Below are 25,484 nucleotides of genomic sequence, written 5' to 3' on the forward strand. Positions count from 1 at the left end.
AACAGGCACAGAGAAGCTAATGGCTTGCCCAGCGCCAGTGGAAGTGCTATGTCAAAGGATATGTGCATCTTAAAGTTCTGATACACGTTACCAAATTGCTCTTCATAGAGCTTCTATCCGTTTACACTCCCACCAGCAATGTGGTATAAATGCTGCTTCCCCACCCCCTCACCACGGTGTGTTAAACACTGGGATTTTTGCCAGTCTGATTAAGTGAAAAATGCCATCTATGAGTTTGCATTTCTCTTATCATGAATGAGGTTGAGAGCTATTTGTATTTACTCTGTCGGCTCATTTCTCTATTGGGTTCTTGGTCTTTTTCATATCAGTTTCCAAGAGCTCTTTAGATATTAGGAGGAATAGCCCTTAGAGATGAGCTTTTTCCTTGTCTACAGACTTGTGTCTTGGCTTATGGTGTTCTTTGGCCTTAAAGAAGTTTTATTTTAAATTTTTTGTTTTGTTTCACATAAAATTTATCAATCTTCATTTATGACTCCTGGATTTGAGATCCAAGTTAGAAAGGCTTTCCTCCCACTGTAGGGGTTTAAAGGAATTGCCCACATTTCCATCTAGGAAACTGTTTTTACAGTTGTTTTTTTTTTAGCATTTCGATCTTTACCCATTTTGAAATATATGTTGGCTTATGGTATGAGGTATAGAGCCAACTTTACCTTTTTCAGAGGGTTACCCAATTGTTCCAACACTATTTTCTGAAGAATTCACCTTTTTCTCACTGATTCTGGATGTCATTTTTACCATACTGAATTCTTTGGTTAGAATCTATTTCTAGACTTCCGATTCTGTTGGCCTGTCTCTTCATTCATGCACCAAAATGAGTTTTAATTATTATAGTTTGTGTTTTAATATGTTAGGATTGAATAGCTCTTTTATTTTTTAATCCCCAGCATCTTCCAGGTATTATTTTTTTCCCCATGTAAACCTTAGTTTTTTGGGGTTTTTTGGTATGTTTTGAGATGGCACTAAATTTTTTATTTAACTTAGGAGGAGTGACAGCTTTATGTTACTGACTGCTCCTGTTCAAGAACTTGGTCTGTCTTTCCATTTGTTCAAATCTTCTGTGTCCTTCCTAGTATTTTAAAGTATTCTTTATCTAGACCTTGTGCATTTTCTAAGTTCATTCTTGGCAATGTTTTAAGATTAAAACCTTTTAAAGAAACTGAGTTTGACATTTTTCAGGTCACTCAACTGTTCTGGATCCTCAAATAGAAGCTCCCTATTTAGGACCGTGAGGAAGCCCAAAGTCTGCAAGCAGCAGATCTGCCCACATGACCTTGGGCCCCTTCCCATCAGGCTTCTTGCTGAAAACTCCTGTGCAATCAACAGTCCCCAGCTGCCTCTCTAGGCAGCAATTAAAGAAAAGATGGCTCCTTTTTTCTCCACATTCCAACACACTCTCCTTTAACAGCCCCAATTCTAAGCCCTTAAGCTAGAGGCCATCTTTGAGGGATAGATATGCAATTTGGTGACCCACACCCCCAATTACTGACTCCGGCCGACGCTATTTTGCTCCCATCATCTTTCCCACTGATCCTGAGACCAGCTTTTGGTTACTGCATCTGCTAGGTTTTAGCTTTGGTTCTTTCTGATTTTCAGATTCTAAGCCCATTGTCTTCCTCCTACACTGACATCCATCCAATTTGCTGTGACTTGGCCTGGCCCCTCAGAGATGAATTGAATTGTCTGTGCGTGCAGCAAGCAGACTGGAGTTTGAATTAGAGTTCTCTATCTTATAAGCTGGGTCTGGGGTGAGGCCCCTCACGTGTGTCTAGTCCGACTCTTCTGTAAAGCAGACACGACTGCCTACCTCACCACGCCATTCAGAGCAGCGGCTGAGTTCTCTGATGGGAGACCACTTAGCAGGGGCTTAATGAATGCCACCCTGGCCTTCTAGACTTTCCAACACCCTCTTCCTATCCTGAACCTTTCAGCTGGGATATTAAAGTATTTCCCAACTATCGTCTTTCTTTCGGGCTCAAGAGCTCTCCTGGTTCTGAAATGGCTGTCGGTGAGGAGGGCCAACTGGATGACCGGTATAACTGGGGGCTACACACGGGTTTAGTTTCCTAAGGACTATACTGACCCGGTTTGTCCAGCTCCTTAAAATTCCGACCATGACAGAGGCGCCTGTAAGGAATGGCCTTGAGAGGGCAGGTCCTGAAGCAGAACCAGCCCAAGAGAGGCCATGTGCACTTTGCTTCCTGATGGCCCCAGGTCACTCACATGAAGCAAAAAGGGCTTCATCAAGGTCCCAGGAAGTCGCCAACACAAGCCTGTCAATTCTTCTCTAACATACCCCACTGGATGTGGTACCTGGGTCCTTGCAAACACCTCAGCAACAACATACCTAGAGCTCTTTGCACATGTAACAGCTCTTGTGTTGTTCTGCAATCCTGTTCACGTGCCACCTCCCTCAGCAAACAGGAGGTCTCCTTAATCTCTTATGGCCCAGTACCTAGCACAAGTCTAGACGGAGTATGTGCTGAACAAACGTCTGCTGGCTGAAGGAACACACTGCTACAGCACTGTTCACTCAGGTCCCGACTTACGACTCTATGTTCAGAGACTGACTTAGAATTATTAAACACACGAACGCACAAAAATGTTTAAGTCAGGAGAGACTAAAAACATTTTATTTCTCTCAGAGAAACTACTTCCCCAAAGAATCAAAGAGGGGAAATAAGTATAAACTAAACTATAAATGATGCAAATGTTTCTATCGACAAATAATTCTACAAAATAGCTAAATTTCACTAAAGTATTCAAAAATCAGCCCAAAGTGTCATAACGGGTAGTTCTGTGTACACTACACCAAGAGACGGGCGGCGGGATCAACAGTTCACTGCTGTCTCTAGAGTGGAAGTTCTCTGCAGTGGGTTATCTGGAAGAGGAGCATATGGTTACCTTGGTAAGCAACACGAAAGCAACAGAGGAAGGAAGGGCAAAAACATGAGGCAAACGATTCCAAACTTTTTCTTTTCATCTTTTTTTATTTTAAATTACAAAGGATGTTGCATACACTGATGAATCTGTATCTGACTAGAAGTGCTGAGGGGTTGGAAGGTGACAGAAAACAAAGGCAACCTTTGAATTGCCTTTTCTTCTGAAAAGAAAAACTGCACAACTATTAACCAACATTTAATAGAATAATTTTTAAACAGCTCATGCGTCAACAAGATAAAATTCTTTCTAGACAAAAGACAAGACTGAATCCAATAAAAAGTTTCATAGCTCCAGTTGGGGTGGGAGGGGAACAAAACTACAGAATATTTATGATAGCATTACAAACAGGATCCTACATGACTATGCAAAAGAGGCTGCCACATTGTATGAACAAATGCTTTGAATTCTTGCCCTTCCGCTCTTCTCTTGTGACTTGTCATGTGCGGTCAGCCCTAGGATCACTGTTAACCACAGATGCTAAGTTATAGGACAAATCCGAGGGAACAAAGGTCAAAAAAGCAGGCAGTGGAATACAGTGTCATAAAAATGTGGTGGAAAGGCAGATACAGTACACACATACACAATTCTGTTATTTGGTTCTGAAAAAAACAAAGGGCGAAGAGCAAGACACAGTAATCAGTCCCGCTCCCATCCACCCAGAATTTAATTAACTACACCATTGTGTTTACATTATTATGAAAAGGCATACCTAGTTCACCCAAACTTGGCACACTGAAATACCCAACTGTGATGTCTTCATTAGCCACCAAGTCTTCAATTCTAAAATACTATTTGGAAGTAGTTTTAAGGTTCTATTCCCTCATTACTACCCCCAAACCTCTCTTTTCTAAACAAAAATGGCAATTTGGCATAATTCAGTTCCTAGGTGTAATTTCTACAATTTCAGTCAGTTTACTAAGCACGAGGATTATGCTTCAACACATAATCCCACCTGCCTGTGGAAGTGTAAAACTTTCAGTAGTACGTTTTCGTCATCTTTCCCCAACATGCTTATTCCTTAAAACGAAACAACCATTCCTACAGTTGACATTCATTGTTACATCCCAATGTGTTTGAAATATTAAAAAAACATGGAGTCATCTTCTCATAATGCCCTTATTAAGATTACAAAGATTACAAAAGAATCCACAAGTATTACGGCACTGTGTGAGACTTATTTGTCATGATCCAGGGAAGAACAAGACTGCAATTCTGTGCAAAGTTGTGGAAATGGCCTCAGTTCCATGGGAAATGGTATTCCACAATAGACTTCACTAGAAGGATAATTGAAACCTTTACTTTAACACTGAAAGCATAATTCAATGCACTCTCAAAATTCAAGTTTCAAGATTTGGAGAGATGCTAACATTCTGTTACATAATTAACTAGAAAACACTTGAACAGAATTTTCGGAAGACTATATAAAGAAAGGGAACGAAAGCTTTCAATTCCTGCTGAAGGCAACTTGAATTCGTTTCTTAGAAAGTTAACTAAATCTTAGCAGCTAAAATATTTTTAAATGTATGGAATAAAGAAAAGCACATCCATTCTTGACATTTTGGTGAATAAACTAACAGCTTTATTAATGAAGGCAAACATCAGATAATTGTATGAATATTATATATAAAAAAAGAAATCCAAACTAACAGCATTGTATTTCAAAAGTACTGTACTTCTGTTTCTTTTAAAGAGACTTGTCATCTGTTTTATAAAACAAACAAAACGGGTACTCTTCTCCTAAAAAATTCTGGAAAAATGAAATAGTCAATTTCAAGCTGATGAACTGAACACACCTTTCTTTAAATGCAGACTATTGCTAAGGAGCAAATAAAGTCAAGCATCAGAGAGAAGATGTATGACAAATTCATGAAAGTCAGGAAAAAGGGATGTAGTGAAATTACCGCTAATCTTTCCCCCTCATATTCAAAGACCACTCAAAACTGGTCTTTCACACAAATATAAAATAACTATAAAGAGAGGGAATTTGAAACCATACCATCTGAAATCCTTCATGATGTTTTTATAATAGCTCTGATTCTCTTACCAAAAAGGTCAAAGTGAAAGATTTAGGAAGTGGAAGGGAATGAAGACGTTTTGTTTAAATGTACAAGTAAGGCACAATATAAAGCCACATCATAATCTGTCATGAAGGATCTAGGAAAGGACAAGAATCATACATGGTACAGTAGAACAAGCAATCATATTGACTGAAAAAGTGTGGCACCCAATTCAAACTCAGACAAGATCTTAACAAGCACAACTGGACAGCATGCTTTCATATGGAGACAAACTCTATAAAGAATCCAGTGTATCTGAAATGAGGAAGAACGTTTTTTGTTGTTTCTTTAAAATCATAGTAGTACTAGAGTCAAAGTTTATAATTGCTTTTGGAACAATGGGTTTATTTGAGGTGAATTCACAATGCCTTCACTTAAAGTAAGATTCTGGACTTCATTATGAGCTATCTGTATACCATGTATGAACACAGAAAACCTTTAGAGAGCTCTTCTCTAATGATCTTCACCCAAAAATACATGCCACAATTTTCAAGAACAGAACATGTACAATTGTTGGGGTTTTTATGTTACCCTTATAAGATTTGTTGTGTGATACACTAAACGTATATATTTTAATGACAATAGAGGAAGCAGATTATTACTGGCATTAAAGTACAACCATTTCTAGACGGTTTTAAATGCCACAGAGTCCCCTGGTTAAAATGTAAAGCTGCACAGCTTGCCTATGTCATCTTTACGATAAAGTTAAAACAGCAAGAGGATTTACCCTTCACTCTACATTTTACCGCCAGGTTTTGTTTAGATCAAGTGTCGCTGCAGCATTCTGACCAGCCCAGATTTAGCAGCAAATGGCAGGAATCATATAAAATGCAATTTTTTTAACAAAGTGCTTTTCTAAGATATACATACATATATAAATAGGTACAAAATAAAGTGTCAACATTAAAAAGCTCAACTATTTAAAAGCTTTTAACTATTTAACTTAAGTAGTACATATAAAACACTGAAATGCAAGGATATGGAATCTACTAAACAGATTCAAAGTCTTTTTTTGAAATGCAAGACCAAAAAATCAAATTCTGGTTTGCAGACAAGAAAAAGGTATCAAAAACCAGAATTCCTAACAGAGCAGCTAGAAAGGGGCAATTTTATAAACCTCATCAGCTGAATCTCTATCATGAAGTGATTTTCACCTGATTGCAAAACTGCCATGTTTTGGAACACGTTTCCATTTACCAGACATGCGCTGTCAGAACTTCATATACTCCCAAGTTACGAACCTGTGCTTTGCCTTCTCCTGCCTAAAAAGGAAAAGCTTTAAACAATGAACTTACAGTCTCTGAAACCATTAGATCTGAGCTTATCATCTGTTTAGCGTGAATGCACTAACCAGGTACGTTTCCATCAGACGCTCAGGAAAATCTCATGCATCACAGTTCAGCTAAGGTGTTAAGACAATCTTTCTCAGAGTTTCTTTTTCATGATGTCAAAGAAGCATGTAAGCGCATTGTTCAGTTGTTACTATGTGTTTTAGAATCAACCCTTTATAAGCTATAGCTTCAGGTGCTATCGCTTACAAAGAGGGGGGATAAGGAGAAAGTAAAAGAAAAGGAAACACACTATATAAACAAAATAGAATTAAAGAATAAATTCTCCAAGGGGTAAAGGAGAAATCGTTTGGAGAAATAGATACTTTCCCAGCAGCTAGGTCTGAAATTTTTGGTTTTTTTTTTCTGGCTAGATAAGATTCTTTTTTTTAAGTATAGTTTTTAAGCCACCAGTTTTCCGAGTTCAAAACACAAGATCTGAGAATAAAACAGTAAGAGAGACAGGATGGAAAGATATGTGGGGAAGGTTTATAATGCTGCCTTGACACAAGAAATTTCTCATCAAGAGGTAAAGCTTTAACATAGTTGAAACACTGACTAGTGAAGCTGTTTTATGTGAGCAAAAAAGAGCACCTAAAAACTAAACGTGTTAATATTTCTCAGTTCTAGAAACTATAGAAGAAGTCACATGTAAGTTTGAAGAAGCTAGTTTGAAAATACCTGTACAAAAATATAAAAATCTATAAATTTTTTTGTTTTTGTTTTAAGCTTGTGTTGATCTTTGAAAATATTACATGCACAATAATAGATCAATTGGAAAAGTGGCAACTAAAGAATTAGATATTTTTAGCTTTTTTCTTTCTTTACATATATATATATACATAATACAATAAAAATAATCTGTATTTTGGTTGTTTGGTGGAAGTATACTACAATAAGCTAAATAAACTTTTTAATTTTCAAGGTCAAAAACTATTTTACCAATAGCTTACTAAAATGAAATATATTAAAATTTCCTACAATAAGTGCAGAAATAAAAAGACTTACAGACACCTAAATGGCCACCAACTTATCTACTATGGAAGCGAACTAGAGGAACAGCAAAATAATATTTGTATGTGTGGATGCTCCTTCTGTAGATAATTGGACCCAAACAGAAATAAAATTCACAGTTCAGTAAGATCCCTAACCCTGACCTTTTCATTTTTCTTTTTTTTTCTCCTTTTTTTCATACATTCATACAGTATCATGTAAGCTGTGCAAAACTTTACTTAGACTGGCAGTTCGCCATATCAGTTGCATTTGTCTTTGGTACAAAAAATAAAACAATCGCAATAATGTGCAAGTATTTGTCTTCTTCCGGTCAAGTACCGAAATATGAGTTTTCTAGAGCCATCTTTTTTTTGTGTTTTTGTTTTGTTTTTTATACAATACACAGACTCTGTGGCATATATCTACATTTCAACATAGTCCTATATACATTCAAAAAACTTGAAAAAGAGTTGGAACAAAAAAACATTTAAACCCCATAATTTTTCCATCTATATATCTTGTTTTTCCTCATTAGGGTTTTCATCATACAAAATATTACCAGTTTTATAGTTTCCCCAAAATACAAGGCACAAAGAATATGCTTTTTTTTCTTACTTGCACAGACATTATATATATATTTATATATATATTTATATATACCATATTGAGCTCGGAAAATGAACATCTAATATGGCACATGGGCATGAGTGCTGGGTTGTGCCATGTACAAGTGAGATTAATGGTTGTGGAAAATTAGAACAAAAAGCAATAATTCTAAAAACAATCTAAACTGACTGTTTAAAAAAATGCTTCCTCAATTTTTTTATGTGGTTCAGAGCATAAACCTGCCACAATATTTGGCATTTACTAATATATTCACTCCTCCAAAATGTTTTGCTGTAACAGATTTTTGCAATCTGTATCTAAACATTTACTTAAATTTTTAAGTTTCAATTCTGATGCCAGCAGCAGTTTTAACCGTGGTTTATGCTCTGAAAATGCAATAATCAAGTATTTTGGATCATGCTTCACTTATGCTACTTAGTTCTTAAAACAATGTAACCTAATTGTAAATGTTTACATAATGCTAAACTGACATGCAAAACAGAATGAAAATTTACAATGAATAACGTGACAAACACAGACGTTTCTGACCAGTGGTCCAATGAAACTGATTACACTTTTGATGTTGGTATCCTTAGTCCTACAAGGCCTCCAGTGGGATTGCCTTCTGCAGTCTTCTCTAACACTTGGTTAACAAATTCTGAGGTTTGTCCAGCAACTGGGAGACCTGAGGAAAAGAATAAAAGGCACACTTAGACACAGAAATGGAGCGGGCATGGATGGAAAATGAGGAATAAGAAAGTCTGGGGGCCAGGGGTGGCCCTCAGCTTGATACTGCTCCCAGATGAGTGCTCTGCTGCTTGCGACTGCAGCCCAGAAAATAGTTCCACCCACCACATTAGAGCCTATGATTTTAAGATTAGAAGGGTCAAACCAAGAATAATCATGAAGAAGGGTTAATTAACATTTTAAAGAGGGGGAAAGGACAAGTAATAACGGTCCAATTAATAGTCCGAACCCAAAGCCTGTGCGTGCCGACATGCACTGTCCCCTACGCCCACGGGACAGGTTTCCCCGTTCTCTCGGCCAGTCTCTTCCAACTGCTCCAACCTCACTACATCGCATGTGTGGGCTTCACCACGTGACTGACAATATAGCTCTGAAGAATATTTTCAGTCACTTTTATAATTACTGTATAAAATTTATGTTCCTTTTTCTTCATTTTAAAGAAAAGTGAATGAATAAGCAAAATTGAAAGAGAAGAGGGAGAAAAGGTGGGAGACAGAGGAAATACGTTGATTTTTTTTGTCTTCCTCATTTTCTAGCTGAGATCAAAAGACACTTAAAATCAATAAATTAAGTAACAGGTATATTTTTAAAGGAATAAGAAAAATAACAAATAATTAAAAAGTGATGGAAGCAGAAAAATAGCCATTGCTCATAGGAAGAAGACAAAAGATACCGTAAAAAATAGAGAATTGACACTACCTTAAAAATGTGATCAAATTTAGCATACCCCATAATAGGACAAACTGATATATGTGCCTCTTGACTGACAGAATGAGAAGGATACACTGCCTATGATGTATTCTTCCCAAGGAAATTTAACTGCATCCAATGAGGAAACAGACAAATTCAGATGGTGGGATATTTTACAAGATCAACTGCCTGGATTTTCCATGGAAAAAAAAAGGCTGAGAGACTGATCTGGATTAAAGGAGACAAAAAGACATAACTAAATGCAATACATGATCCTTTATTGATCAAAAACAAACAAAAAGTCTATAAAGAACATAACTGAGATAACCAGGGAAATTTAAATATGGACTCCATATAGCTGTTATATCAATGTCAATATAAAAAGGCAAAAAAGCCATATGAACTAACCCTAACAAATCTTTTGATGACAGAACTAAAATCAAACATCTCTCAATAAATAAAAATGAGCTAAACTCATCTATGAAAGAAAAACTCTCAGACTAACAAAGAAAACCCAACTATATGTTACATATAAAAATCTAAGAGTGAATTTTATGATATGCAAATCAAAATTAAATTAAATTTTAATTAAAAATGTTTTTTAAAGAGATGTATCCAATAGAAAGTGATTCAGAAACATTAAAAATAAAAGGGTGAGCAAAGGGATAGCAAGCAATCATAAAATAGTAAGAAAGCTTCGTTCACGATTGTAATACCAGACAAGACTGAATTCAGGGAAAAAGCCGTGATCAAGCGTGTTCGTAAAAGCAGCTGTAACAGAAGTGTGCCTCAGGATGACGAGGACTGTAACGCACAGGAGAGCCCAGTAATGGGTCCTATTCCAACAGCCCAGCATTTAAAGGCAGAAACCCAGAACATACGAGAAGAAACTGAAACACATTAGTGTGAGGTTTTCTCAGTTCTACACAGAGTAAATGGATACCACCTACAAAAATAAAAAGGAAAAGAAGACATAATTAAGATTATCTAATTGATATATAATGGAGTCAATATAAAACAGAAAATATACCTTCTTTTCAAATGCCCACAAAACATTTAAAATTGTAATCATATATTAGGTAGTGAAAAAAAGCTCAATAATTCACAAAAAATAGAAGTTAATAAAACTAGAAAATAGTAATCCCTACCTTCTAGAAAATTTTTAAATCTCTCTCAAACAATTCTTGGGTCAAAGAGTGAATCAAACCTAAAACTTCAAAGTATTCAGAAAACAATTAAAATATGACATTAAAATTTATGAGTTATAGCTAAAGCAGTGCTTAAAAGAAATCTCAAAGGTTTTTAAGTATGTCAATGAACAAGAAAGAATAAAAAGAAATGACTTAAGCATCTAACTGAAGAAATTAGAAGAATTGATAAACTCAAGAGTTGGTTCTTTGGGGGAAAAGGTAGACTAGCCTATAACTAAGTGATTCAGGAAATAAAGGAGAATACAATAGATAGAAAATAAATAAAAATGGAGCACTAGCCACTAACACAGAAGAAATGTAAAAACAAAAATAATTTTAATAAATTTAATAAATTTAAGTGGATAATTTTCTAGGAATATATAAATTATCAAAACTGATTCCAGAAGAGCTTGTAATCTGACAGGCAAATTATCATAGAGGACAGAGAGAACGTTTTCAAAGAGTTAATCACAGAAAACACAGCGGGCCAGATAATTTCAAAGAGTATTCCCCCAAACCTTTAAGAAAAAGAAACTCTAACATATTTAAACTGCTCCAGAGGGGAATTCTGGGAAGACAGTTCCATGGCAGCATAGATTTTTAATCTCAATTCCCCATATAAAACCAGCAATTAAATAGTAAAACCATAAGCCCATGGAAAACATTAACAAGTGACAAGGTATCTCCATGAACCTCAAAATTCAAGACAGTGGGAAAAAATTACCCAAAGCTATAAGACCTGCATAGTATTAACATTATCAACACTTGTATGGGATGAGTCAAAAGGAAACAATAGACCTGAAAACAAGTGAAGTCTAAAATAGCCAACAGGTTCCTCACTGGAAGGCACAGGAGGCCAACATGAGAAGGAAGAGCTGAAGCTGAGAGAGATTTTGCCCAACTGAATAGTGAACACAAGGAGCCCACAGTAAGATGTGAAGAGGCTGGAGCAGTCTAGCCTCTGTGAACTCAGAAGACTGACCAGCCAGGACTCCCTTGCAGGACAGGAGCCAGGATGAATAAGAATCAAAATTAGCAAGACAGGCACAATAGACAGGAAAGAAAGAGACGGTCCAGATAAAACTGTGGAAGGGTGCAGGACAAGAAATCTCAGAAAGCAAGCTGCCATGTGCCCTAGTGTGATAAGGCTGTCCCCCGCCACACTTTCCACTTCTTGCTCTCACCTGACTGTGGCCCAGTGACATTCAAATGCACCAAAGAAATGCCCTCACACCGTTTGCACTTCACCTTGACCTCCAACAAAAACACTTGCCCTCGGTTCATTTGTTTCTCTGTCTCCTTCCTACCTGCTTGATTGAACCGCTCCCTTAGCATGCCCTCCAGGTGTCCTCCTTGTGGCATGCAGTGGCATGCAGTGACTTTGTCTCTCTGGGATAAACTTTCTTTTCCCGCTCCTCTCGTGTGTCCCCTCTTGTGACTGGACTGAATGACTATCTCATAAACGAATACAAAATATTTTTTTATATTAACTGAAAACAGGGGAGTCTGAAGTTTGAAGTTAGGAAAGCTACTCGGAACCAAACTTTCTTTTGAAAAACTAATTTCACATACAGATGACCAACAGAAAAGAATCAAGGTCAAAATCCCATAAAAAGTTATTGTAAGAAAAAAAGGCAAAAAAGAAGATTCCTACAAACAATCAAAGTGTGCCTGAAAGATAGAACCAAAAAATGGTCAGATCCCACTATTATTATCCCAAATGGTCATAACCCACTGTTATTTCAAAACGAACTAAATATTTCAAATGAACTAAAAGAGATTAAAGAAAATGCTAAAAGACATCAAAGAACAACATAAATCAGAAATACAAAAACTCAGAAATAAGGTGATAGAACTCAAAAAAGAAACAGAATTAATTAATTCCTGAAATTAAGACAAAACTAAAAAGAATATAAGAGCAGCAAATAAACACACCAGATAATGTTTTTAGGAGAAATGGAGGTGAAAAGAAGGAATTTTAAAATAAAAGAAACTAAGAGAGAAAAAAAGATTTGAGAAAAGGTGAATATCCTTCAGAAAATACTGAAGATAGGTAAAGAAGATCCAACCCACAAATAATGAGTCCCTGAAGAAGAGAACCAAAGAAAGAGAAGGGGTCAAATACTAAAAAGATTTGAAACTGCATATAGAAACTAAGAGATAAAAAAAGATTTGAGAAAAAGAGAATATCCTTCAGAAAATACTGAAGATAGGCAAAGAAGATCCAACCCACAAATAATGAGTCCTTGAAGAAGAGAACCAAAGAAAGGGAAGGGGTCAAACACTAAAAAGATGTGAAACCGTGTATTGAAAGAGCACAATGCATACATGAGAATATCGACCTAAAATGACCAACTCCAAGATATAGTCTAATAAAATTATTGGGATTTAAAGAAAAAGAAAAAATCCTGTTGACATCTAGGCAAAAATAATAAATGACTTATATGGAAAGAAAATTAGGCAATCATTAGGCTTTTCAATAGCAATACTTTATGTCAGGAGAAAAATGGAGAAACATATTTAAAATACTCAAGGAAAGAAAACGTGAGCCCAGGATTCTCTATCTGATAAAACTGACTTTCAGTTGTAAAGGAAATAGACAAGTTTAGCAACATACAAAGCCTTTAAATTAAAAAACAAAAACGTAGAAAGAATTTTTCCTTGTAATATTAAATTCTTCCCTCTACCTAACAAAGGATGACTGCAAATGATTTTAAGGAACAAGAAAGAAAAGAGAGAAATGCACTGAAAGAAGACATTAGAAATAACATCAATCCATTTGAAGAAAAAGCCAAGCAAATTCACCATTCTTATTCCCTGTTTTGATTAATGTTTGGGTACTGAATTAATCTACATAGAGGTAGGAAATAATTGGTTGTTTAGGAAAATACTAATATTGAGGATCTACTCTTCAGCTAAGATTGTTTTTAATTTAAATACAGTTTTGTTCAAGATAAACTTTCAACCTTTCATAGTGTTGATAAATTTTTTGTACAAATATACTGTTCTTAATTTTGTTTCATTTCATATGTACTTTATTTTTATATGAATTTGCAACTCTACTTTTGAATAAAGTAATTCTGCAAATATAATAATTGCATATTCAATTCATTTTACTATTCTATCAACTTACCCAGTTACTATTTTTGAATCATTTTCCAAAGCTTAGCGAAAGGAATTGATTATTAACTACTGATAAAGCAATAATCACTGAAATGTTCTACCATTTGGAACACTTAAATAGGAAATTATATCTATTTTCTTAGCAAGCTATATTACAAATAATCTTCAGGTTAATATTATGTTGTAAGTGTGCAATTTAGGCATTTAACTAATTTTAATTGGCTTTGTCATGAAAAAAAATCTTCAATTTGCTAAAATATGAATGACGTAGTTCAGGAACAATGTGGAAATAAAATTAAGAAAAAAAATCCAAATATTTAAGATGTAATATAACATCAACAGCTAATGCTTACTGAGTATTGAGAATTTATATGTTCAGCAGTGCGCCAAGTGCTTTATATACACTGTTCCCATTTAATTCACACAACTGTCCACGTTTTATAGATGAATAAAATTAGGTTGAGGGACGTGAACTCACTCTCCTGGGGTTCTCACACAGTGAGTGGCAGGGCTTGATCTAGAAGTGATTTCAAATGCTCTGATTTTAACCACTACACTAAACGAAGTTTGTTTTTTGAAAACATAATCTTAATTTCTGGACATGACCAGTGGGTATTGCTAGAGCCACAGAGAAACCACTAGCATTTTTGGTAAACCTCCATGGTAAACATGTAGAACCTAAAATGCCTCAAAATAAAGAAAATGCTTCAAGAACGAAGATAAATGCTCAAAAGTATCAAATGCTACATAGAATGTCAAGAAAAATAAATTCTCAAGTAAGCCTATTGGATGAAGCAATTAGTGGGCCACTTGTCAACTATACAGTTCAGAAACTATACAGAGATAAACGTCAGATGATAGGGCTAAGTGACAATATGTGGGTACAGAGTAAACACTGGAACTAGGAGAACTTAGTTCTGCTCCTAGTTCTGCCACTTATTGGTTGTATGACTAGCAGCAAGATACTTAATACCTTGCTGGGCTTCCAATTACTCATTTGTAAAACCAAGATAATAATACCTCCTTCACAGAATTATGGAAGTAAATGACTAAACACCCTGAACAGATAGGTCCTGGATCACAATAAGTACTCAATAAATTTTAGCTGGTTAGCCCTTCCTAATACACCTAAGGAATCCTTTTTTCCTGGCTCTTGATCTCTCTAATATCTTCTCCTTTGGCCTTGAAACATGAAAGTTGTCAAATTTCATGAAATTGTTGGGTCAAAATCTATATGCACTGCTCAAGTTACCAAAGATTGCAAATTGTCATCAAAAACATTAGTATATTTTACATTCAGTATTAACACAGTGCTGATAAGAGAAACTAGTAAGTAATTTCAAAGACAATGAGAAACTTACTAAACACATGGAAGCATTCAATGTGCATTTATTTTTAATTAAAGAAAATGCAATCATTTGGGTAACTATGAGAAATATATAGAGAAATAAACAATTCTTGCTCACTCCACTCCATCTAGGTATCTTTATTTCTTCAAAGCATTTATCACAATTTATTACTTTTGTTTTTCTGTTTATTCTTTGTCTTCCATTTTTAGACTATAAGCTTCATAAGGATAGTGATCAAGTCTCTGTTATTCATTCCTGTATCCCCCAATACCTGGTACACAGTATGCACTGAAAAAATTTTCTGAAATGAATGAATTTATAGTAACTAGAAGTCAGAAAAATTGTCAACAGAAATGTAAAAAAATTCCAAGATATTTACAAGTAAAAAAAAATAAAACAAATTATAGCGCTTGTTACTCTAAAATTCAGGTAAATAACTAATCAATGATTGAAAAGTAAGCTCTAGGGGTCTTCCCCATTTGCCGAGTGGTTAAGTTTGTGCACTGTGCTTTGGCGGCCCAGGGTTTCACCGGTTCAAATCCTGGGCACAGACATGGCACCACTCATCAAGCCATGCTGAGGCAGCATCCCACATGCCACACCTAGAAGGACCCACAACTAAAAATACACAACTATGTACCAGGGGGCTTTGGGAGAAAAAGGAAAAATAAAATCTTTAAAAAAAAAAAAAACAAAAGTAAGCTCTAATTCTTTTAAGTGACCTGATTCAATAAACAATCAGCATCCTGGGGAAAAATGAACTGGAAGAAAATTCTCAGGTAACTGAAGTTTACCACTCTACACAATGACTATGTAAGAACCAGTTTGTAAGAGACAGTCCTAGAATAAATACTGTTAAACAAAGAATATACAATATAGCTGAACCAATTTTATGATGCTTCAGGGTTTTCATGAATTGCATTAGGCTGCAATGTCCCTAGATGCTACTGATCTGTAAGGTGATTTGCTCCTATGGCAGCTAAGCTCCTGGGCCTCTAGAGTTCTCATGTCTATGTCTACACGAGCTATCTCTGCCTTCCCTGTCGGATACCACTCTGCCTGACTTCTGGATGCCTTCCTCTCTGTTCCTCTGCACGTTGTATAATTAATCTGTTCAGGGATGGAAAAACCAGATAATTAAGCTTGTTAGAATCCTGTGAAATGCATTACTGAGTAAAACAAATAGGTAAGAACCTCCACTAAAGTATAAACTGCAGGCCTGACAGCTCAGGGTTCTTTACTTTCCCCATAGAAGATTAAAGTTTCTAGAAGTTTAGCTTTCCTGAGTGTTAAAACAGTTCAGTGATGAAATCTAAATAACAAACTGTAGTAACCAGCAGTACATGTTTATGAATGTTCAATCTCCAACGACAAAATTACTTGTAAAGGAGAGTAACTACAGTGAGAGTACTTGAGTTCTTCCTTAAAAGAATTTTTAACTTCCCCTTGAATCATACATCTTACACTGCATGTTATTATTTGTTATTAATTTATCCAATATTCTTCTTACCAAGAGTATCTTTAATGAGAATTTCAAGCTTCTGCCCCATGTTGGGTCCTCTCTCCTCTCTTGGATTCTGTACTCGGTTTACAATCTCTTGCTTGATGGAGTTGATTACAAACAATAAATTATCTGTAAGACAGAACAAGACACTTGGAACACGTCACTAACATGGAAGAATTTGCTTTTAGTTATAAATATTAATATCGAACAGATATTCAACTAAAAATGAAGAATGTGTAAGAAAACATTAAGGAGTGATGGTTATAAAAGCTTGCTTATCCAAAGAGACTAATTTCAAATAATGTTCCAGTTTTGATAACACATTGTAGATATATCCATGTCCACTATCCTGTAAGCAACTTGCCTTACTTGTCTTCATAGCTTTCAGACCAATGATAGTGCCTGGTATATCAAATCCCAGGATCTTAGTAAATGTTTATTAAATAAATCAAACAAAGTCCTTCAAAGGCAAAGGTTTAAAAACAAATTTTCCCATCTTATGAAGCTTAAAAAAAAGAGAAAAATTAACCAAAATTAAATAGGAAGAGGGAAATAATAAAGATAACAGCAGAAATCAATGAAACAGAACACAAATAGAGAAAAACACAACACAGAAACTTAAAGCTAAAAGCTGATTTTTGAAAAGATTAACAAAATTGATCCCCACTCCCACCCCCATCCCCATCTAGACCAATGAGTCACCTATATCTGGAATGAAAAAGGGGTTATCACTTCAGAATCTAGAGCCATTAAAAGGATAATAAGAAAACGCTACAGTAACAAATTCAACAAATTGGATGAAATGAACAAATTTCTTGAAAATGCAACTTAACAAAATCAACACAAGAAGAAATGGGAAATCTGAACAGCCTCTCTCTAGTAAAGGAATTGAATTCATCCAAAAACATTCCCAAAAGAAAAATCTAGGAGGTTTTAATGGAAAATTCTATCAAATATACAATGAAGAAATAAAATCAATCTTATCAAACTTTTTCGAAAAAGAAGAAAGATCATGGCTCAATTCATTCCATAATGCCAGTAAAGCCCAAATACCAAAACCTGACAAAGACATTACAAAAAAAAGGAAATCACAGAGCAATATTTCTCTCTTATACAGACACAGAAATTCTTAAAATAGTAGCAACAGAATCCAGCTTAAAATATTAGAATAGAACCTTACAAAATATTTGCAATAGACTCTAATATAAAAAGGAAAATACATCACAAACAAGCAAAGTTTATTCCAAGATGCAAGGTTGGTTTAATATTAAAAAATCAGTTAATGTAATTCACCATATTAACAGGCGAAAATGTGATATATTACCAGAATAAATGAGAGCAACAACATGATTCTTCTGGTAGATGCAAAAAAAAAGTATATGATAATATTCAACACCCATTCATGACAAATCAAACTAGGAAAAGAAGAGAATGTACTCAAAATGACAGAGTGCATCTCATCTACAAAAAAGCCTACAGTCAACATAATACTTAAACGTGAAGGAGTTCCCTCATGAGATTGCAACAAGGCAATCACCACTTCTACTCAATGTCTACACATTGCAATGAGGCAAGAAAAAGAAATAAAAGAAATAAAGATCAGAATGGAAGAAATAAAGCCATCCTTATTTGCAAACGATGATTGCTTAAATAGAAAATACCAGGGCATCTACATACCTACGACTGGAACTAATAAACAAATTTAGCAAGATAAGACACAAAAGTAAAGTACACAAAAATCCATTTATATATTAGCAGCAAAGAATTTGAAAATAAAATTTCAAAAAGATTCCATTTACAGCAGCACCAAAAAATACAAAACACCCAGGAATAAGTCTAACAAAAGACATTCAAGTATTCTACACTGAAAACTATAAAACGAGGCAGAGAGAAATTAATGACAACTTTAACTAGACGGAAAGAGAAACTAAGCTCACGGATTAGAAGACTCCATTTTGTTAAGAAGGTAGTGCTCTCCGAATTGATCTGCAGGTTAAAAGCAATCCTAATCAAAATCTCAGTAGGCTTTTATGTAAAAAGTGATAAACTGATTCCAACGTTTATATGGTCATGTGAAGGACCTAGAATAGCCAAAACAACTTTGAAAGAAAAGAACAAAAGTGGAAAACTTACAAGGACCATCTGTCTTTAAGATTTACTATAAACTACAGTAATCGAGACAATCTGTATTCACATAAAGGTAGACAAACATGAACGGAACACAATGCCAGAGTCCAGAAGCAGACCCATACACAGAGGGTCAATTGATTTGACAAAGGCGCAAAAACCATTCAATGGGGAAAGTTTTTTTCAATGAATGGTGCTTGATCAACCGAATATTCACGTGGAAACAAATTAACATCAACTCTTATCTGACACCATACACAAAAATTAACCTAAAATGGATCATAAACCTAAATGTAAAACCTAAACTATATGAATTCTAGGAGAAAATACACAAGAAAATATTTGCAATTTTGGAGTTGGCAAAGTTTCTTAGAACACAAAAAATACGAAATATAGAAGGAAAAACTGACAAATTGGATTTCACTAAAAATGTTTGGTCTTTGAAAGAAGTCAATGAGAAAAAAAGGGAAACCAAAGACTAGGATAAAATATTTCCAATACATATCAGAGAAAGAACTTGTATTTAGAATAAACAAAGAATTTTTAGAAGACAAATGTTTTAAATTGTAAAATATTTGAACAGGCACTTCACACACGCACGAAACATATGAATAGTCAACAAGCACAGTAAAGATGCTCAATATCATTAATCAAATACAAATTAAGACCACAATGAGATACTGCCACACACCCACTAGGTTGTTTAAAATTAAGAGGATTGACTCTACCAAGTGTTAGCAAGGATATGGACCAACTAGAACCCTCCTACACCGTTTCTGAGAATGTAAACGGTGCAACCATTTTGGAAAACAGTTTGGCAGTTTCTTATAAAATTAAATATACACCTATCCCATGATCCAGACAATCTACTTCTAGGTATTCAACCAAGAGAAACTAAAACATATGTCCACCCAAACATTTGTACAGGAATATTCATAGCAGTTTTGTTACAGTAAAAGCTAGACAAAACCCAAGTATCCATCAACAAGTGAATGGATAAACAAATTGCAGTATATCCAATACAGTGGAATACTATTCAGCAATGAAAAGGATCTAACCATTGATACAAGTAACAACATAGAAGAATTTTTAAATAATTACGCTGAGTGGAAGTAGCCACGCAAAAAAAGAGAACATATTGTAGCATTCCATTAATATAAAATTTTACAAACTGCAAACTAATCTATAGTGACAGAAAGCAGACTGTGGCTACCCAGGGATAGGAGTGAAGAGAGGGATGCTTACAAAGGGGCACTAGGAAACTTCCGGAGGTAATCAAAATGTTCACTATTTTGATTGGTTTCACACGTATATACATTATGTTCAAACTAATCAAACTATACTCTTTAAATATGTAGAATTATTGTACTTCAATTATACCTCAATAAAGTTGGAGGAAAAACACATTTCCAATTTCAACACACAGGATTCTTATGGTCTGAAATAAATCTCTGTCTCTTCAGAGACTGCTCTGAAATCAGTGCACTGCTAACCCTCAACTAGTAATACTGAGAAGAGACCACTCTAAACTGATGATGAAGAGGGAAGTGAGAAATAATTGGGGGCGGGGGCAGTTTAAAACTACATGCAGGGACAATGTTGGTAAAATGTGCAACTAAGTAAGAAAAGCACAGCTGACCCCTAAATCACATAAAACAAAAATTTTATGCTGCTTCTCGACAAATAACAGAGAGAACACCATGTACTGAAATATTAATAAAGTCATGCATCATTTAACAACAGGAATATGTTCTAAGAAATGCATTATTAAGCAATTTCTTCGTTATACAAACATCATAGAATAGATTTACACAAACCTACATTTTGTAGCCTAACACACACCTAGGCTACATGGTGTAGCCTGTTGCTCCTAGGCCACAAACCTGTACAGCTTGTTACTGGACTCAATACTGTAGGCGACTGTAACACAATGGTATTTGCATATCTCAACATAGAAAAGGTACAGTAAAAATACAGCATAAAAGATAATAAATGGTACACTCGTATAGGGTACTTACCATGAATGGAGCTTGTAGGACTGGAAGTTGCTCAGGGCGAGTCAATGAGTGAGTGGTGAGTGAATGTGAAGGCCCGGACATCACCACACACTACTGTAGTCTTTATAAGCACTGTACATTTAGGCTACACAAAATTTATAAACAAGTTTTCTTTTTTCAATAAATTAACCTTAGCTTACCTGTAATTTTTCTACTTTATAAGCTTTTAATTCTTTTAACTTCTTGACTCTTTTATAATAATTCTTAGCTTAAAACGCAAATACAGGGGCAGCCCGGTGGCACAGCGGTTAAGTTTGCACGTTCCGCTTCTCAGCGGCCCGGAGTTCGCTGGTTTGGATCTCGGGTGCAGACATGGCACTGCTTGGCACGCCGTGCTGTTGTAGGCGTCCCACATATAAAATAGAGGAAGATGGGCACGGATGTTAGCTCAGAGCCAGGCTTCCTCAGCAAAAAGAGGAGGACTGGCAGTAGTTAGCTGAGGGCTAATCTTCCTCAAAAAAATAAAAAAATAAAACACAAATACACTGTACAGCTGTATAAAAATATTTTTTATATCCTTATTCTATAAGCTTTCTTCTATTTTTAAAACTTTTTTTTTTTCACTTTGTACACTTTTCTGTTAAAAACTAAGACACAAGCACACACTTTAGCCCAGGCGTACACAGGGTCAGGATCATCAATCTCACTGTCCTCCACCTCCACATCTTGTCCACAGGAAGGCCTTCAGGGGCAGTACCATGCATGAAGCTGTCATCTCCTATGATAACAATGCCTTCTTCTGGAACACCTCCTGAAGGACCTGCCTGAGGCTCTTCTTGAGGAGGCGTCACTCTTTTCAGAAATACATCCATGGTGGTTTACTTGGTTTCTTTCTTTTTTTCATGATAGATTTGCTTGTGAGCAGATAATGCACCATGAACATTCCTCTCTATTAATGAAAACCTTTTGGTGTTGGGATTCATGTTTTCAAACTTTTTAAGGAGCTTGCTGAGGTCTGCAAAAGCTTCTGCTAAAGCCTTCACTGTGAATTTCCTTGGAGGTTCTTCATTTTCTTCTCTTGCAGTTTCCTTTCCTCTTGCCTCTTCTACAACTAGGCATTCCTATTCCAGTTCCAACAACTCCTCATTAGTCCATTCTTCAGGAACCACCTCTAGAAGCTCCTCAATGTCATCCTCATCCACAACAAGGTTACAGTTGTTTGCCATCTCAGCCACAGCCTTGTTGATTTCTGCAACCTCCTCATCCTTGGCAAACCCTCTGAAGTCATGGACAAACCTCTTGAGTATCTTCCAGATGCCATTTATACATTCCTTGGTGACATCACCCCAAGCTCCAGCAAGGTTCTTGATGCAGCACAGATGTTATAATCCTTCCACAACTGCATCAGTGTCTTCTCAGTGCCTTCCTCAGTTGCAGCAATAGCCTGCCTGGGCAAAGGTCCTTGTTGGGTAGTAGGCCTCTAAAAGCTCCTATAACTCCTTGATCCATTGGTTGGATCAAAGAGGTGGTATTTGGAGAGAGAAACACTGCTTTCATATTGGGATGAAGATCATCAATAAAAGGAGCTACGTGGGAGCATTATCAACAATAAGCAAAATCTTGAAAGGTATGTCATTCTCCAAACAGTACTTCTCCACTCCCCTGGCACAGCAATTCAGGAGGGCATCTGGGACGAGGCGCTGGGTCACCCATGACTTCTTATTGCTCCTGTAGTACACTGGCAGTGTGTGCTTTATTGATATGTTTGAAGGCCCTTGGGTGCTCACTGTGCCAGATCACAAAGGGTTTCAATTTGGAGCCTGCAACATTGCCCCCAAGCATGGCTGTTACCCTGTCCTTAAGAGTTTTTAACCTGGCATTGACTTGGCCTCCTTATGGATAAAGGTCCTTTCAGGCATGCATTTCCAGAATAGGGAGGTTTCATCCATATTGAATATTTGCTCTAGCAAGTAATTTTCCTTCATAATCAGCTTATCTAGAGTTTCCAAAAACTCTTCAGCTGCCTTCACATCAGCACTTGCAGACTCGCCACTCACTTTCACATTATAATGAACAACGATTCTTGAATCATTTAAACTATCCAGAGCTAGCAGTAAATTCAACATTGGAGTCGGGTCCAGTCTTTTCTTTCAACAATACAAACAAACTTTCTGCTTTGGCTGTGATCGTCATGTTGCCAAGAGGGATACGCTTCTGTGTCTGATGTTCAATGCAGGTTATTAGAAGTTTCTCAATGTCTGATATAGGGCCTCCTTGAATTTATGTTAGTCTCGTTGCCTTCAATGAAGCAGATCCTTTCACAGCTTATGTCACTTTGTTCTTGTTCTTCAAGCTCATAGCTGTGGTGGAATGGGACATGCCTGACTGGAGAGCAATAACCATCACTAATTTTTCCACCTTCATTGTCCTTAATCACTTTCAATTTCGTTTCCAGGTCAGTCACTCAATGTAGCCTCTTAGTGGCAACATTAACACTGGATTTTCTATGTTTAGGGGCCACGACAGACAAAACAACATGAGATTAAATCAAGCACAAGAGAAAATGATGCGATCAAGAGACACAGTAAACTCAAAATGTATGAGGCTGCTGCTGGTATAACAGCGTATACTGCTTTACAGTAAACATTTTTTTATATAAGTAGAAAAAATATACTGTAAAATAACAATAAAAGTATAGTATAGTAAATACATAAACCAGTTAAAGTTGTTCATTATCAAGTATTGTGTACCGTACATAATTGTATATGCCATACTTTTATATGACCAGCAGTGCAGTAGGTTTGTTTACACCAGCATCAACACAAACATATGAGTAACACCTTGTACTGTGACCCTTAGGATGGCTACGATGTCACTAGGCAACAGGAATTTTTCAGCTCCATTACAATCTTATGGGACCACTGTCATATACGTGGCCCATTGTTGACCGAAATGTCATTATGTGGCACATGACTGTCAGGACATTAATATACAGGCTGAACTTAAGAGAAACAATGAGCTTCCCACATCCTCAACAGCTAAAGTAAATGACATTTCTTAAAAAGAAAAGGAAGAAGGGGCTGGCCCCATGTCCTAGTGGTTAAGTCTGGTGCACTCCTCTCAGCAGCCCAGGTTTGGTTCCTGGGCGTGGTCCTACACCACTTCTCAGCAGCCATGCTGTGGCAGTGACCCACATACAAAACAGAGAAAGACTGGCACAGATGTTAGCTCAGGGCAAATCTTCCTCAGCAAAAAAATAAATAAATAGAAAAAAATAACACTATAAAATCAAAATTAAAACAGAGTAGAACAGTTCTTTTCAAACCTGGGCAGTGTCCATCCCAGCACGCCGGGGGCAGGGAGGGCAGAGGTGAAGGGCTCTCACACTACCAAAACCTTCTCAAGCAGGAAACAGAGGCATCTGGCTCTCAGAAACTGAGGCCAAACGTTAAATCTATAAACAGATCCCTCCTGTTCTGATTCCACGTTCATTCAAGAATCTTCCAATTTTAATTTTCCCATACAGCTTGCTTAGGGACAAAATACATCAGTCAGGGTGAAGTTCCAGTCCTCTCAGTTGTTCTATTTCCCATTTCGAGTCAACAAATCTACATTTGAGTCTACAAAGCAGCTTCTTGTGAGCTTTGGTTGAAGGAATAAACAGAAGGAGGTTTGGTCGGACAGAATGAGACGAGTAGTATAGTACTAGATCCCTAAAGCTAGTCCCTCAAACAGTGCTAGTTCATGATAAGTTAAAAACGAGAAGGAAAATAGAGTAAATTTTTCATAAAGCTAATTTTATTCTATTGTGAGATTATACCTGTCTCAATTTTTTACTGCTAAAATATCCTTCCTTGTATGAAATTACAGCAATTGTAGATGACATTCTTTTTAATGTTTTCACCTGGCAAAATATAAAGTTGGCACACCTACAGTTTCCAACTCCCAAAATGTTTTTCAAATGTCACTGATTTGTGAATCACAAATACTAGAAACCACTGGGTTAAGAGATAGGTAATGGATAATAAGTTGTCCACAGAACAGTGAAAGAGGCTCCCAGATATTTAGAGGAATCGAGGGCACCATACCCTTGCGAGATGTACCAGAAACTCTAGAAAGAATTTTCAAACTACATGTGGCAAAGTACACAAGAGCATCTCATTGGTTCTGAGATGCCTTCTAAACCAACAGGTGAGGCTCTCTTTCACAGAGACTAGAGAAGAGATGCTGGTAAGAAAGAAGTGGAAGAGAAATAAATGAATGAGAAGGTCCTCTTCCTCCACGCTGACTAAGTGAGAAGAAAATGCTGCCTTCTAAACATAAGCCTTTTCCTGCATGAAAATATCAGATGCTTTAAGTTAGCTTTGGAAACAAGAAAAATTTCAGGCAGTCATCAAAACTCAATTTGCGATAGAACAATACATTCAGAATCACACATACTCCTGGACCTTACCAACTTCTCAACTGTTCCCCACTCTAGAATATATTTACATCACAAACACAAAGCATATGTTTGTGGGCATACAGCTGCATATATACAAATGCAAAAATATATAGCCACACAGATGTACATAATTATGGATAAATACATTAACTTCAGTTTTTCAAAACACACAGGTAAGTGCCAATATGTGTCCAAAGAAACATAGACCCAGAAGGCTCCCAGTGGCCCAACACACCTCCCTGCAGTGTGAATCAGCTGGGTTCTAAAATGAAATGTGAATGCCCAGAACGTTGCAATCACTAAATATACAGCCACGCTCACAGAGCTCAAGGTCAAAAATGTTTCAACAGCAAGAAAGAATAATAGGA

General features: G+C 36.2%; 1 protein-coding gene across 6 annotated transcripts in view; it reads right to left on the bottom strand.

Annotated features, from left to right (window-relative positions):
* Positions 1-7,510: 7,510 nt before the first annotated feature.
* CREBRF (CREB3 regulatory factor) overlaps positions 7,511-25,484 on the bottom strand; it is a 59,782-nt gene continuing 41,808 nt past the window's right edge. For all 6 annotated transcript variants that reach the window (XM_008509894.2, XM_008509903.2, XM_070569036.1 and 3 more), the window contains 2 exons: positions 16,555-16,677; positions 7,511-8,630 (listed from right to left, as the gene is read on the bottom strand). In XM_008509894.2, the coding sequence (XP_008508116.1) occupies positions 8,515-8,630; positions 16,555-16,677 (239 nt within the window). In that variant the 3' untranslated portion in view covers positions 7,511-8,514. The remainder of the gene's footprint in view (positions 8,631-16,554; positions 16,678-25,484) is intronic.

This window comes from Equus przewalskii, chromosome 13 (genome assembly GCF_037783145.1).
Source record: "Equus przewalskii isolate Varuska chromosome 13, EquPr2, whole genome shotgun sequence".
NCBI classification, from domain to species: domain Eukaryota; kingdom Metazoa; phylum Chordata; class Mammalia; order Perissodactyla; family Equidae; genus Equus; species Equus przewalskii.